Genomic DNA, 14,018 nt, shown 5'->3' with positions numbered 1-14,018 from the left:
ATCATCCCATTCCCTGCGGAAACCCCCCCACCATGCAGCATCACCACCTTCTTCGCAGGACCATGCGAGTGGCATTTCCACCATCCCTGCGCAGCCCCAGCATACAACCGTTACCACAACCCCGTAACATTACCGCCTTCCCTCTCAGCCCCAGCATGCAACCGGTCATGGTGTCCCCGCTGTTGTCAGTTATCTCCTATGGTGAGCGGCCATGCTCAGGTGTATGCGCGGTCACATCACTGGCAATTACCCCGGCCCCGCGCTCCACTACAACCCCTTCCTGCACAGCCCAGCGGCGCGCACTGAACGTAACAGTGTGTCACGTGATGTGGGCGGGGCCTATATCGCCGGAAGTGACGTCAGATCCTCACAGGAACTCTAGGCTTGTTTGAGTCTCCTGTGCTGTTATTGTGCCCGGAGGAAAGAGCGGCTCACAGCACCGGACCGGCACCGGGGGACAGTAGGCAGCATGTCTGACCAGGTGATGCAGTGGTGGCGGGGGCTCTGGGACTGGTGGTTGGCAGTACTAGCTGCCATTATTTATAGGTGGTGGATGTGGAAGAGCAAGGGCCGAGCGTTGCGCTAGTGACGGGACATGCGCAGGTGTCGCTGCGGCTTGTTTATGTTCTTATGTGTGTGCGGTGTACTGAGCGGTTACGTAATCTGTCCTGTACCTGCCCGGCGTGTGTAGTGCCCTGTGCTGGGGTACAGCCTGGTAGTAGAGCCCAGCTACACCTTCTATGAGGGCATTAGGCCTGGTAGTAGAGCCCCGCTGTACCCTATATATGAGGGCATCAGGCCTGGCGGTAGAGCCCTGCTTATATCCTATATATGGGGGCATCAGGCCTGACGGTAGAGCCCCGCTGTACCCTATATATGGGGGCATCAGGCCTGACGGTAGAGCCCCGCTGTACCCAATATATGGGGGCATCAGGCCTGGCGGTAGAGCCCCGCTGTACCCAATATATGGGGGCATCAGGCCTGGCGGTAGAGCCCCGCTGTACCCAATATATGGGGGCATCAGGCCTGGCGGTAGAGCCCCGCTGTACCCAATATATGGGGGCATCAGGCCTGGCGGTAGAGCCCCGCTGTACCCAATATATGGGGGCATCAGGCCTGGCGGTAGAGCCCCGCTGTACCCAATATATGGGGGCATCAGGCCTGGCGGTAGAGCCCCGCTGTACCCAATATATGGGGGCATCAGGCCTGGCGGTAGAGCCCCGCTGTACCCAATATATGGGGGCATCAGGCCTGGCGGTAGAGCCCCGCTGTACCCAATATATGGGGGCATCAGGCCTGGCGGTAGAGCCCCGCTGTACCCAATATATGGGGGCATCAGGCCTGGCGGTAGAGCCCCGCTGTACCCAATATATGGGGGCATCAGGCCTGGCGGTAGAGCCCCGCTGTACCCAATATATGGGGGCATCAGGCCTGGCGGTAGAGCCCCGCTGTACCCAATATATGGGGGCATCAGGCCTGATGATGAGGCGCTGTACACCCCCCCCCCCCCGCCTCATATAATTGTAGATCTATTGCACTGACCTGCAGAGCACATGGCAACATATATGAGCATACATTTCTTTATTATAAAGCATGAATGAAAAACAGCTGCAGTCTGAACTACTGATAAGGCTGGAATCACTTTAGCGTATGGCATCCGAGATGCTAATGACACTTGGCTCCAGCTCTGTTGCAAGCGTGAGCCAAGTGTCAGTGCACTGTACTCCTATCAGTAATTTTTCCATCTCCTCCATTGCCTGACTTGGCTTATATCTGAATGCACTGGGGTGACATCCGAGTGCAGTCCAATGTTTCACACGCAACCAAACTCAAACACAAAATAGCGAATAGCACTCGGCCGTGTTATATGCTCGTGTGAGCGAGGCCTAAGGTGCAGTGTAGGCAGTCGGCGCTCAGTTTTGATGATGGTACACAGAAGGGCAATCCCCATGATGCACGAGGCCCTATCACATCATGGTTGTTTTTCCATTTAGCTTGTACATCAGGAAAGCTCCAGACTTGCACGTTTTTAGGGCTCTATTGCCAGGCAGTGGTTATAATTTGGTTCCCTTGGCCTTTCCCAGTTTAAATATATAATAAAACATTGTGGGATAGACGGCGTAGGAGAATGTTATTCCATCAAACAAGTTAAAGACTAATTGTTTGCTATTACTTTTACATTGTTTTTGTTTTCTTAATTGCAAATAATTTGGTGGGGCTGGGTCCTGAGACCAATCTGTCTCCTGAGCTGCAACACTCTTGGATCGTTTTTACGGGACTGGTGGGGATCTCCGGACTCTGATTCCACCGGTCTACTTACAATTAAGGGAATAAACTTACTCTTAGAAAAAAAATATATATTTATATGCGGTGTATATATATTTATATTCTTATAGGTGGTGGATGCCATGACATTCATTACTTGCATCTACTAAACTGATACGTTATGAGCTTTCTTAATAGCTTTTCATGATATGTTCTTTAAACTGACAACATTGTAATCAGGGCTGTGGAGTCAGAGTTGTGGAGACGGAGCCCATTGTGGTGGAGTCGGTATATAATGGACCAACTGACTCCTAATATATATAATAAATTGGGTACAGTAGTTCAATGCGGTTTGTGGGGAATATTTTTTCATAAGAATTTGGGAAAGTTATGAAATGTCCTATTCCTGATCTAAGGGTCTAGACCTTTAGCTGAGATGAATCTGTGCTACAGTAAATTTATCACTTAAACATGAGCCATATATGAGGGAGTCGGTGTCATGGAAATTGAGGAGTCGACGCGTTTTTTAAGCGTTTCCGCAGCAGCAATTCCGCCGCGGAAACACTTAAAAAAACACTTGGTAGAAGGTCTGCAATATTCCCCAATGATAATCCGCATGTGCACATGTTGCGGAAATTTCCGCTGCGGATTATCATTGCGGAAAAATCCGCAGCACTACCATTAATTTTGCGTAATCACGGTGTTTTCGCCGCCATTTACTTGCATTGAATCGCATAATATCCGCATCACTAAATGTGCACATGCGGATATTAAGCAATTCAATGTGCGGATGGTACCCGGGTCTGGAGAAGAGGAGACTCTTCTCCAGACCCGGGTACCATAGTACCTGTAAAAACAAACAAAAAAAAAAGAATAAACAAAAAACATTATACTCACCTTCTGATGGCCCCCGGTCTCCTTCTCTGGTGCGTCCTGGCTCCCCAGCGGCTCGCGATGGTCTATAAAAGGGCCTTCCATGATGTCATGTGACAGGTCACGCGACCGCTGATGTCGGCGGTCGTGTGACCTGTCACATGACTAAATGACGTCATGGAAGGTCTTTTTAGACCACCGCGAGCCGCCCGACGCACCGGAGAAGGAGACCGGGGGCCATCAGAAGGTGAGTATAATGTTTATTTTTTACCATTCTTTTACTATTAACTTGGTCACACTATATAAATCCATGCCGGTTGTCTGGATTTATATAGTTTGACCAAGTTTCAAGCACTTTTCCAAGTGATGCTAAAAAAGCTTGGAAAAGCGCTTGACAATCCGCATGCAAAATCACATTAGAAAAACGCATGTAAAATCCTCATACGTTTTTTCTGCCAGGGAGATGCAGAAACGCTCAGGAAAAATCAGGAGCATTTCTGCATCGTGGGCACATAGCCTTAAGTTTATCTGGGGCTTCCTGTGGCATTTTATATGCTTTCCTCAACCCCTGCACGGATTGTAGCAGCATCACTAAAGGTTTGTTTGATGATTAGTGCTCATAGCTATGGCGTAGTAGAAGACAATAGGGAATGACAGTATTTTGGTAAGCCTCTCATCACATACAGAGTTACTTATAGGGGTTGTCTCGTCTTGGCAGGAGCTCTCACAGCTCCTCTGCTTTCCCACTTGGTGGGAGGATGTGTTCCGTTATGTTGATAGTTTGGGCTTGCTGCATGGCTGCCCTAACTCTGCGCTCTCAAGTGGTACAAGCTGGTACAGGTTTTTCCTCTGCAGCAATGGAGGAGCCCAGCCACACTAAAGCTGTCTGGATCTAATGATCTGAGTGGCTGCAAAGCAGCGCTTACCAGCTCTATGGGAAAGAGCTTGCAAGCGTGTGCTACTTGCCAAGAAGACTTCCCACCTCCAATAGATTGCAGAGGTATCCGGTAAACTAGACGAAGAGCAGTAAAATTAAAAATCCCTCTGTTTTTGAGAACAAAGGTGTTGTTTTTTTTTTGTTTTTTTTAAATACGAGGTAAATTGTTGGTTTTTCCAAGCACATTGAGACTGTACTTGTTTAAGATGATGATGCACCCCATTGAGTTTTTAATTTTTTGGATTCCCTGAATCTCATTAAAGGCGGTCTCTGATCTGAAATTAAAAGTTTGCAGTTACCCTATGACGAATTGTTACATTCGGCGCACACACAGTATGCGATGCACACACAGTATGCGATGCACACACAGTATGCGATGCACACACAGTATGCGATGCACACACAGTATGCGATGCACACACAGTATGCGATGCACACACAGTATGCGATGCACACACAGTATGCGATGCACACACAGTATGCGATGCACACACAGTATGCGATGCACACACTGTCATGATTCCCCCTGAGTATGTGGGCGCTCATGTGACCTTGTGTATGCAAAACCCCTTTAATATAATCTCCATGTTTAGAAGCATTAAAATTCAGAACTAAAATGGACTGAAAGGTGACTGATTTTTAATTGATTGATTTAAAAGTGAAAAATTTGGCAATTCTCAGCCTTTCCTTGAACAGCCATTTGTTTACCCTTTAAAAATCACCCTTTAGCACCATATAATTATGGCAGTACCTTAACTTTATTTTTTTTAGCTTAATATAATAATACATTCCTTTTTTAATTAAAACATTCTTTTTAGGTACAGGTTTGGTAGTGATACTGGGCTTGATGTTGATAACCTGGTTAAAATGGCAGAATGGCAGAGCATGGCTGCAGTGCTTTGGGCAGTACTCACGAGTACGCAGTGATGGGCATATCCACTTCTGAGCTGGACCGGTGACATTATGACTGATGTCCTTGCACATTGGTTATGTCACTGCTGGAAGTGAGTCCTTAACGACAGGTGGCACACAGTGATGAACATAGTGTATATTAATGTAAGTTGTCAGTAGTCTTGATGGAAAATATTCTACAGTATAAGTTAAATCATTGAAATAAGAAGGTCTGTATTGATGTGCTGCCGTCATGTTCATTCACTGATGGATTTGGAAAAGAGACACAATGTCGTGACCAGTAGGACAGATAGTGAGTTCTAGATCCTTTCAGCAAACTCTGTAGCTGGAAGTGTAGTGTTGCCCATCACCTTTGCACATTCTCTTCTTTGTTTCGTGCCTTGTTTCATATTTCTTTGTGAAGGCGCGTGCTCGCAGCAATGCGGATGTAACGCACCGTCTGCTGTGTTCTACTTTAGATTCTCATTCCCTTGCAGAATATAATTCCTCATCTTTTCTGCATGATGAACCTGCTGATTCCACATTCTGGCAACCTCTCGCTCCGTGGAGGGCTGAATCAGCAGCGCTGCTTATGAAAGGACATTAAAAAGCGTGAGCAGACTGTTTAAGAAGGGCATTAGGAATCTCAGTGCTAGGAAAGAAAGGGAACAATTCCTTTTACTGCCTGTGGTCAGTTGCCTCAGGTATTACAGGCAGGAATAGGGTAAAATTACTGCATCTAATGTAGTCATTGTTACCTGGAAATGAGCATCATGTTTAGTCGTCTTGGGTTCCTCAGTGGTTTCATACCTAGAGGAGGTAAAAGCCAGCTACAAGATTACTACATAGACAATAATTGTAAGGTAATTGTTCTGGGTGTCGATTTCCCCCCTCCACCAGTCACCAGAATGGGGACCAAAGAGTAGGTGAGAAATACCTTTTAGGACTATTAACCCCTTCACTACCTTTGACGTACTTGTACGTCAAGAGTAGTGTCCCTGCCTTTGTGGGCTCGCACGCCAAGCCCACATCTTTCCCTGCACTTGATGGCTGATTGATTGTCAGTGGTCTGCCGATAACCCCCGCGCCTGTCATTACGACCCGCCTGTGAACGTCGGCCTGTAGCAGCATTTTTGGCCGCCGCAAGATTGCAATAAAATGCAATAAGAGACCATCAAAACATCGTATTTACCTCAAAATAGTATCAGTAAAAATGTCAGCTCATGACGCAAAAAATAAGCTCTCGCACAGCCTTATTTCTCGGAAAATGAAAACGATACAGGTCTCAGAAAATGGCCGCAAAATCAAAATTATTTTTCTTTTACAAATTTCTGATTTTTTTTTTTTTTTTTCACCAGCTAAATAAAAACTACATTTTTGGGATTTGCATACTAGTACTGGCCTGGGGAGTCATATTGCCAGGTCAGTTTTACCTTATTTTTTTTTTTATCCCTCTTCCAATAAGCTATATGGTAAAAAGAATGGTGTTATTCAAAAGTACAACTCGTCCCTCAAATAACAAGCCCACATATGGCTATATGGCCAGAAAATAAAAAAGTTATGGTTCTTGGAAGCAGGGCTGTGGAGTCGGTAAAGCAAACCTCCGACTCCTCAATTTTCATGCCTCCGACTCCCTCATACATGGCTCATGTTTAAGTGATAAATTTACTGTAGCACAGATTCATGTCAGCTAAAGGTCTAGACCCTTAGATCAGGAATAGGACAGACATTTATAGGACATTTCATAATTTTCCCAAATTCTTATGAAACACTATTCCCCACAAACTGCATTGAATTACTGTACCCAATTTATTATATATTTTGGGAGTTGGTCCATTTTATACCGATTCCACAGCCCTGCTTGGAAGAAGGTGAGTAAAAAATGAAAACGTAAAATCGCATGCTAGTTAAGGGGTTAAAAAGGTTGTCCCATCTTGTACATTAATGCACTTTCATAGTATATGCCATAAATGTCCTAGAGATGTGGGTCCTATAACTGGGATGTGAATGGGTCACTATCAGTGGCTGTGGGGATTGGAGAGGTGGCCACTCGATCGTTAAGAAGAGCCTCTAACTAGTAACTGATCTTGCTCTGGCAATGGGATGCCTACTGATCCTGAGACTAGATTGGCTGCAGCCCTCGTTTAGTTCTTCACTGTGCAGGGAACTACAGCTTGGTTCCATTGACTTGTATAGAGCCATGCTGCAGTTCCCTGCTGAACTGATGGACAGAATCACTGATGTGCTGGTAAAACGTATAAGGGGACACAGCACCAATCCAGCATTGTAGCCTTTTAAGGAATTACGCAGGACTAAGATATTGATGACCTATCTTTAGGACAGGTCATTGGTATCTGATCTGTGGGAGTCTCACACTTAGTCGACCCATCCATTGCTGAACAGTTTCCAAGTTCCACGCTGTATAGAACAAGCGAGAATGCCACAGCTCTGTACACTGTAGTGTGGCCGATCTCAGGTGATGCAACTCTACTCCAGTTCACTTTAAAGGGGCTGTCAAGGCTTAGGACAAAAGTCCTCAGTTACTCTGTAACTACAGACTGCGGACTCATGGCAGTGTGCGGTGCAAATGCTGTCACGATTGCCATTGCAAGTGGGTGGTCAAGTTACGGCATACATGCAATTTGTTGTCACGTGCCGACTAGTTTCCTGTGTATTTTTCAAAGAAAGTGAAATGGGAGGAGCCAGAGGAGTCTAGTCAGCATGTGACCGCGAGTATTCAAAGTGTATACAGTACAGACCAAAAGTTTGGACACACCTTCTCATTTAAAGATTTTTCTGTATTTTCACGACTGAAAATTGTACATTCACACTGAAGGCATCAAAACTATGAATTAACACATGTGGAATTATATACTTAACAAAAAAGTGTGAAACTGAAAATATGTCTTATATTCTAGGTTCTTCAAAGTAGCCACCTTTTGCTTTGATGACTGCTTTGCACACTCTTGGCATTCTCTTGATGAGCTTCAAGAGGTAGTCACCGGAAATGGTCTTCCAACAATCTTGAAGGAGTTCCCAGAGATGCTTAGCACTTGTTGGCCCTTTTGCCTTCACTCTGCGGTCCAGCTCACCCCAAAACATCTCGATTGGGTTCAGGTCTGGTGACTGTGGAGGTCAAGTCATCTGGCGTAGCACCCCATCACTCTCCTTCTTGGTCAAATAGCCCTTACACAGCCTGGAGGTGTGTTTGGGGTCATTGTCCTGTTGAAAAATAAATGATGGTCCAACTAAACGCAAACCGGATGGACTAGCATGCCGCTGCAAGATGCTGTGGTAGCCATGCTGGTTCAGTATGCCTTCAATTTTGAATAAATCCCCAACAGTGTCACCAGCAAAGCACCCCACACCATCACACCTCCTCCTCCATGCTTCACTTTGGGAACGAGGCATGTAGAGTCCATCCGTTCACCTTTTCTGCGTCTCACAAAGACACAGTGGTTGGAACCAAAGATCTCAAATTTGGACTCATCAGACCAAAGCACAGATTTCCACTGGTCTAATGTCCATTCCTTGTGTTCTTTAGCCCAAACAAGTCTCTTCTGCTTGCTGCCTGTCCTTAGCAGTGGTTTCCTAGCAGCTATTTTACCATGAAGGCCTGCTGCACAAAGTCTCCTCTTAACAGTTGTTGTAGAGATGTGTCTGCTGCTAGAACTCTGTGTGGCATTGACCTGGTCTCTAATCTGAGCTGCTGTTAACCTGCAATTTCTGAGGCTGGTGACTTGGATAAACTTATCCTCAGAAGCAGAGGTGACTCTTGGTCTTCCTTTCCTGGGGCGGTCCTCATGTGAGCCAGTTTCTTTGTAGCTCTTGATGGTTTTTGCAACTGCACTGTGGGACACTTCAAAAGTTTTCCCAATTTTTCTGACTGACTGACCTTCATTTCTTAAAGTAATGATGGCCACTCGTTTTTCTTTACTTAGCTGCTTTTTTCTTGCCATAATACAAATTCTAACAGTCTATTCAGTAGGACTATCAGCTGTGTATCCACCAGACTTCTGCACAACACAACTGATGGTCCCAACCCCATTTATAAAGCAAGAAATCCCACTTATTAAACCTGACAGGGCACACCTGTGAAGTGAAAACCATTTCCGGTGACTGCCTCTTGAAGCTCATCAAGAGAATGCCAAGAGTGTGCAAAGCAGTCATCAAAGCAAAAGGTGGCTACTTTGAAGACCTAGAATAGAAGACATATTTTCAGTTGTTTCACACATTTTTGTTAAGTATATAATTCCACATGTGTTAATTCATAGTTTTGATGCCTTCAGTGTGAATGTACAAATTTCATAGTCATGAAAATACAGAAAAATCTTTAAATGAGAAGGTGTGTCCATACTTTTGGTCTGTACTGTATATGTGATAATTTGGCCACCTGCTTTCATCGAGAATACCACAGTGACTGCAGACTTTTGTATCAAGCCTGGACAACCCCTTTTAATGGCTAACTATGTAATATAATGCTTACTTAAAGGATCCATTTATAATTGCTGCTAGCTCTAAATATGGTTGGACACATTTGTGCAGGTTCAAGGCTGGACCAGTTAGACGGATCCAGGTTTTGATCCTGGTATTTGTCCATGTTCTACTATGCTTTTTCATAGATTTATCTTCTCACTTTTCAGGAAGCTAAACCATCCAGCGAGGACTTGGGAGATAAGAAAGAAGGAGGCGACTATATTAAACTGAAAGTAATTGGCCAGGTAAATGTTGGTATGGAAATTCACATAATGGGACAATTTTACATGTAAATGAATCATTCCTATTTTATGAACACTGTGGATATATACTGTATGTCCAGCACAATCTCACTTCATTGGTTGGAATGGGTTAGGTTTTGTTTTTTTTTTGGTTTCTTGGTCATTACTATAGTGAAATGATTGACCCCCTTTTGTATGTGGCTGGTTTACATTGTTATTTGTGTGGAGAAAAATCACTTAAATTTTCAAGTGATGAATCCTGTTTTAATAAATGGACAGGTGCTGGCTTGCGTTATCTTAATTTTGGTTGTCTTTGTAAGCTTTTCTAAGCTTGTTCTGCTCTCGCATGTTTATATTGCACACTTATCTTTTCAGGACAGCAGTGAAATCCATTTTAAGGTAAAGATGACGACGCATCTGAAAAAGCTGAAAGAGTCCTACTGTCAGAGACAGGTGAGAAATACGGTGTATCAGAGAAATATCCTGTTCCATCAGTATGGGGTCCAATTACTATTTTCACCATAGTGTGCTGTGGGAGTGGGGTCAGGTTTACACATTGGTGGGCTGACAAGCTTAGTCATTGAATAAGTAATTGGAAATTTTGAAAACATAATATTGGAAATACCTGTAACATCATATTGCTCTTTTTATGATGGGATAACTATAATCTAAAAACTTTAACATTAACTTTAATCTTGAAACTCTTGCACGAGCTCCACTCACCGAGTGTTGTCCAGGCTCAGTAGTCAGTCTCTTGCTCTGTACACCGCTCTGTGTGCGCATGATGCAGGCGTTGTGCACTTCAGAGTTGTGTTTTGACTGATCGGTTGCGGTTTCAGGACCCAGACTTCCACTGGTCAGCAGCACTTAGCATCCATCTATGATGTGTAAATAGTTATTTTTTTAATACCTGTCTTTCTGAACCATTTTTGTTAATTTTAGGGTGTGCCCATGAATTCCCTAAGGTTTCTTTTTGAAGGGCAGAGGATTGCAGATCATCAGACTCCTAAAGAGGTTCGTAATGAATAATCATGGTGCCCATAATCATTTTTCTATTTAAAGGGCCTTTCCGTGACTTTTATATCGCTGGCTTATCCTTAGGATATGTCATCAATATCTTATCTGTGGGGGTGCAACACCCAGTACCCCCACTGATAAGCTGTATCCGATACCAACTGGATGTGCAGAGTTGCGGAGCTGCACAATTGAATAGTGGCTGTGGTCGGGTACTGCACATCCGCCATATATTTCCCAGGTAAACAATTAAATGCAGAGCTGGGACAATCTTAGTGCCCTTGGAAGGTGAATGAATGGCGGAACAAATCCACAATGAAGACCGAGCTTGGCTTTGCCATGTAGATGAAGGCACTTTTATGATACAAGAAAAAAAGCATGCTTTATTATAGATGATCTTACAACTGAGAACTTCAGCCTGCATTATGTACAGTAAACTGTTGAGTGAACATACATTTATAGAAAAGCTAAAAAGGCAGGGATGGCACAAAAGAAAAAAGGTTGGATCCGTAATTGTATGAATCCATACGAATTACTGAAGCCAAGAGAAATCAAACAGAGGAGTATGCAGATATAATGCAGAATAGTATTAATGAATGAGAATGGAATATAATGTGATATATTTTGGGCAGAATATAGCTGTTAATAAAAAGTAGCGAAAAAAAACTACCGAAAATTGTAATCTGTGTGAATGTAAGTGTCCCAAAGAGGCACTAAATGAATCAAGAAAAAAAGGATATATGTGCCAGGACAGAAATAATGATTCCAATGACTAAAACATGATAAAGTTTATTTAATTCAACTCCTAAAAACAACGGGTGTGAATAATCCCAGCAATACAGAAAGAAAATTGGTTAAGATTGGTGGGTGAGCGACTGTGGGAGCCCCAATATTATAAGACATAATTTACATAGTATAACATGCAATAACAGGTTCCATTTTGACGATTAAAAAAAAGGTTTCTATCTTAAAAAAAAAAAATAAAATAAAAACAATCCCCCACATGTCACATATTTAGTATTAGTGCATTAGAAACATCGTGTATATTAAATATGAAAAGCTGCCATAATTGCAAGACAGAAGAAGGATCCTGTCCCTAGACCAAGAGTCCAGCAGACGAGTGATATTTGCCGATCACGCCTCCCAATGGAGTTGTGCCCATTCCTTAGCACACATATTGTGGTGAGCCTATAGTTGTGTTTTTACACGCGCATATTGAAACCAATACTACGCTTAGATGGCGCCCCCTACTTCTTATTTCTTAAAGATCCTGGGGCTGTGATATTAGTTCCCTAAGGCCGAGAAGGCACATTGTGCTCCAACACCCAATCTTACACATATACATCAGCACATATACATATCACACAATCATACACACACCGTATCTCACACAAACGCACGCACACATTACACCGCACCGTACAGCAGGACAACGAGAAGAGGTGATGGAACAGTCATGGAATATTACTGGACCGCAAGTGAAGGAGGAGATCAGCCATTTTTCTCCTGCCACAGCAGAACCGCACAGTCCTCCCCGTGCAGCCAAAATACGGGGTAATCTGAATCGTAGACAGATTATGATCCACTCCACCGTCCGATACATATTTTAGGCTCTAACTAGTAAGAGCGGTATGGTCCCCTGGCACATTAGACCCTTGGACAGTGTTTGTATGCACATATTCTCTCCATGTACAGCAGGATGTGTAGATACTCTGGGTTTGGCTGGTTTTAAAACGGGAGGAATCTCTGCGCAGGGTGCAGAGGGAGCCGCACCTCAGCCCTTAGTACAAGGTGAAATAAGCAACATGACGGTAGAGCACAGTTTTCCTGCAGCGCCCTCGCCTGGCTCTCCTGATTCCTGCTCTTAGTACATTGGTAGTACGAGCAGCAGCCATGAGGAAATAAATATAGATAGATAAAAAAAATATATATATATATATATATATATATAACTGTGCTCCTTCTTGGTTGCTGCAAAATGGCGACGCAGGCAGGTGCCTACCCTTCCTTCCAGCCCTGATTATATGTAACTGAAAGGCTTAACATTTTAAGTCCAAATTACTTAATATGAAGAGACTCTGTATTGAGGTTTGATATTGTTTACAGTGTTTTTGTATTTCTAACTTTTCACGTCGTCTCTTACAGCTGGGCATGGAGGAAGAAGACGTTATTGAGGTTTATCAGGAACAGACTGGGGGCCATTCGTTGATTTAATGTTTTGTTTTGCTCTATTTTCATTTGGATTTTTTTTTTTGACATTCTGGATTTTTTTTAATTTTGTAATAAGTTGTTTATCTCCCCTGCCGTACGGCTTCCTTGTTGTTATCCACTTGCTGTCTTCACTTCAATGGGAAGCTACGATCAGAAAATTACCTATTGTTTAAATCAGATTTTTGTGTTATATGTATTTTTTTTAAATCGTTTGGCAATGTGTGTTTTTCTTTTCTATATCGCAATCTTTACTAAAATAAAAAAATTGGTAATCTTGTAATTTTCACACTGGCCACTGGGGCATTTTTATACTCATTTCTGTTTCAGGAAACACATGTACATAGTCACAATGAACAGACTCTGACCTTATCTTTTGTATTGATGCATCCAATGAGCCTGTGCAAAGGTCGTCATAAAAGGAGGGAAAGCGGGGCTAGATGTGGCATCACCTTGTGATTGGTGTATCCCGTGTTATCTGCTGTGTATAGAGGTATCACCTGTCACTGTAACCATGTCGCTGATGAGAAGGAGCTTTGCTAAAACCTTTTTCTGAATGGACAAGGAATAAGAGTCTAAAAAAAAAACAAAAAAAAACAACCAGTGGCCACTGAAAATTACAAAATTACAATATTTTTTTTTTTTTTTTTTTTTTTAATTGTTATATGAAAAAAGACCTTTTTTTAAATGCATCTAACACAAAATCCTGACTTAAACAATTGGTCATTTTCTGAGGATGGCTTCCCTTAAACATCGCATCATTTCAGCAGCCACACTATGTACCAAGATGAGCAGCATCTGCACACTTCACCAATTCAAGCCTTTTTGTCATCTATGCCTCTGGGCTACGAGGACCCAGCTTGGAGTCTACATGGTAACTTTGTGACGAGAGGAGAGAACTTATTAGATACTCTGCTTCATATTAAAGTTGAAAAACCTTGGCACCATAACTTCATTGTTCCAGCGCCTGCCTAGAAGAGTTAGGAGTTGTGTTTTTAGAAGTGGTCATGCTTCAAAAACCCTATGTATAGAGAAAATGTTTGTTGTATCTTTTATTTTTGTGGGGCATGGGTTTTAAAAAAAGATAAAAAGAAGAAAAAAATGCATTATCT

The 14,018-nt window shown here is 43.2% G+C and overlaps 1 protein-coding gene across 1 annotated transcript; it reads left to right on the top strand.

Annotated features, from left to right (window-relative positions):
* The first annotated feature begins 320 nt into the window (after positions 1-320).
* Positions 321-12,985, top strand: SUMO1 (small ubiquitin like modifier 1). The gene is made up of 5 exons (XM_073646459.1): positions 321-481; positions 9,610-9,687; positions 10,060-10,137; positions 10,627-10,698; positions 12,844-12,985. The coding sequence occupies exons 1-5, from the start codon at positions 470-472 to the stop codon at positions 12,910-12,912; spliced, it is 309 nt and encodes a 102-aa protein (XP_073502560.1). The 5' UTR covers positions 321-469; the 3' UTR covers positions 12,913-12,985.
* Positions 12,986-14,018: the final 1,033 nt, after the last annotated feature.

This window comes from Phyllobates terribilis, unplaced genomic scaffold (assembly GCF_046119375.1).
Source record: "Phyllobates terribilis strain yellow unplaced genomic scaffold, ASM4611937v1 Scaffold_9__5_contigs__length_417890890, whole genome shotgun sequence".
NCBI lineage: Eukaryota > Metazoa > Chordata > Amphibia > Anura > Dendrobatidae > Phyllobates > Phyllobates terribilis.
Note: the sequence above shows the minus strand (reverse complement) of the source record. Positions and strands in the feature narration are given on the sequence as shown.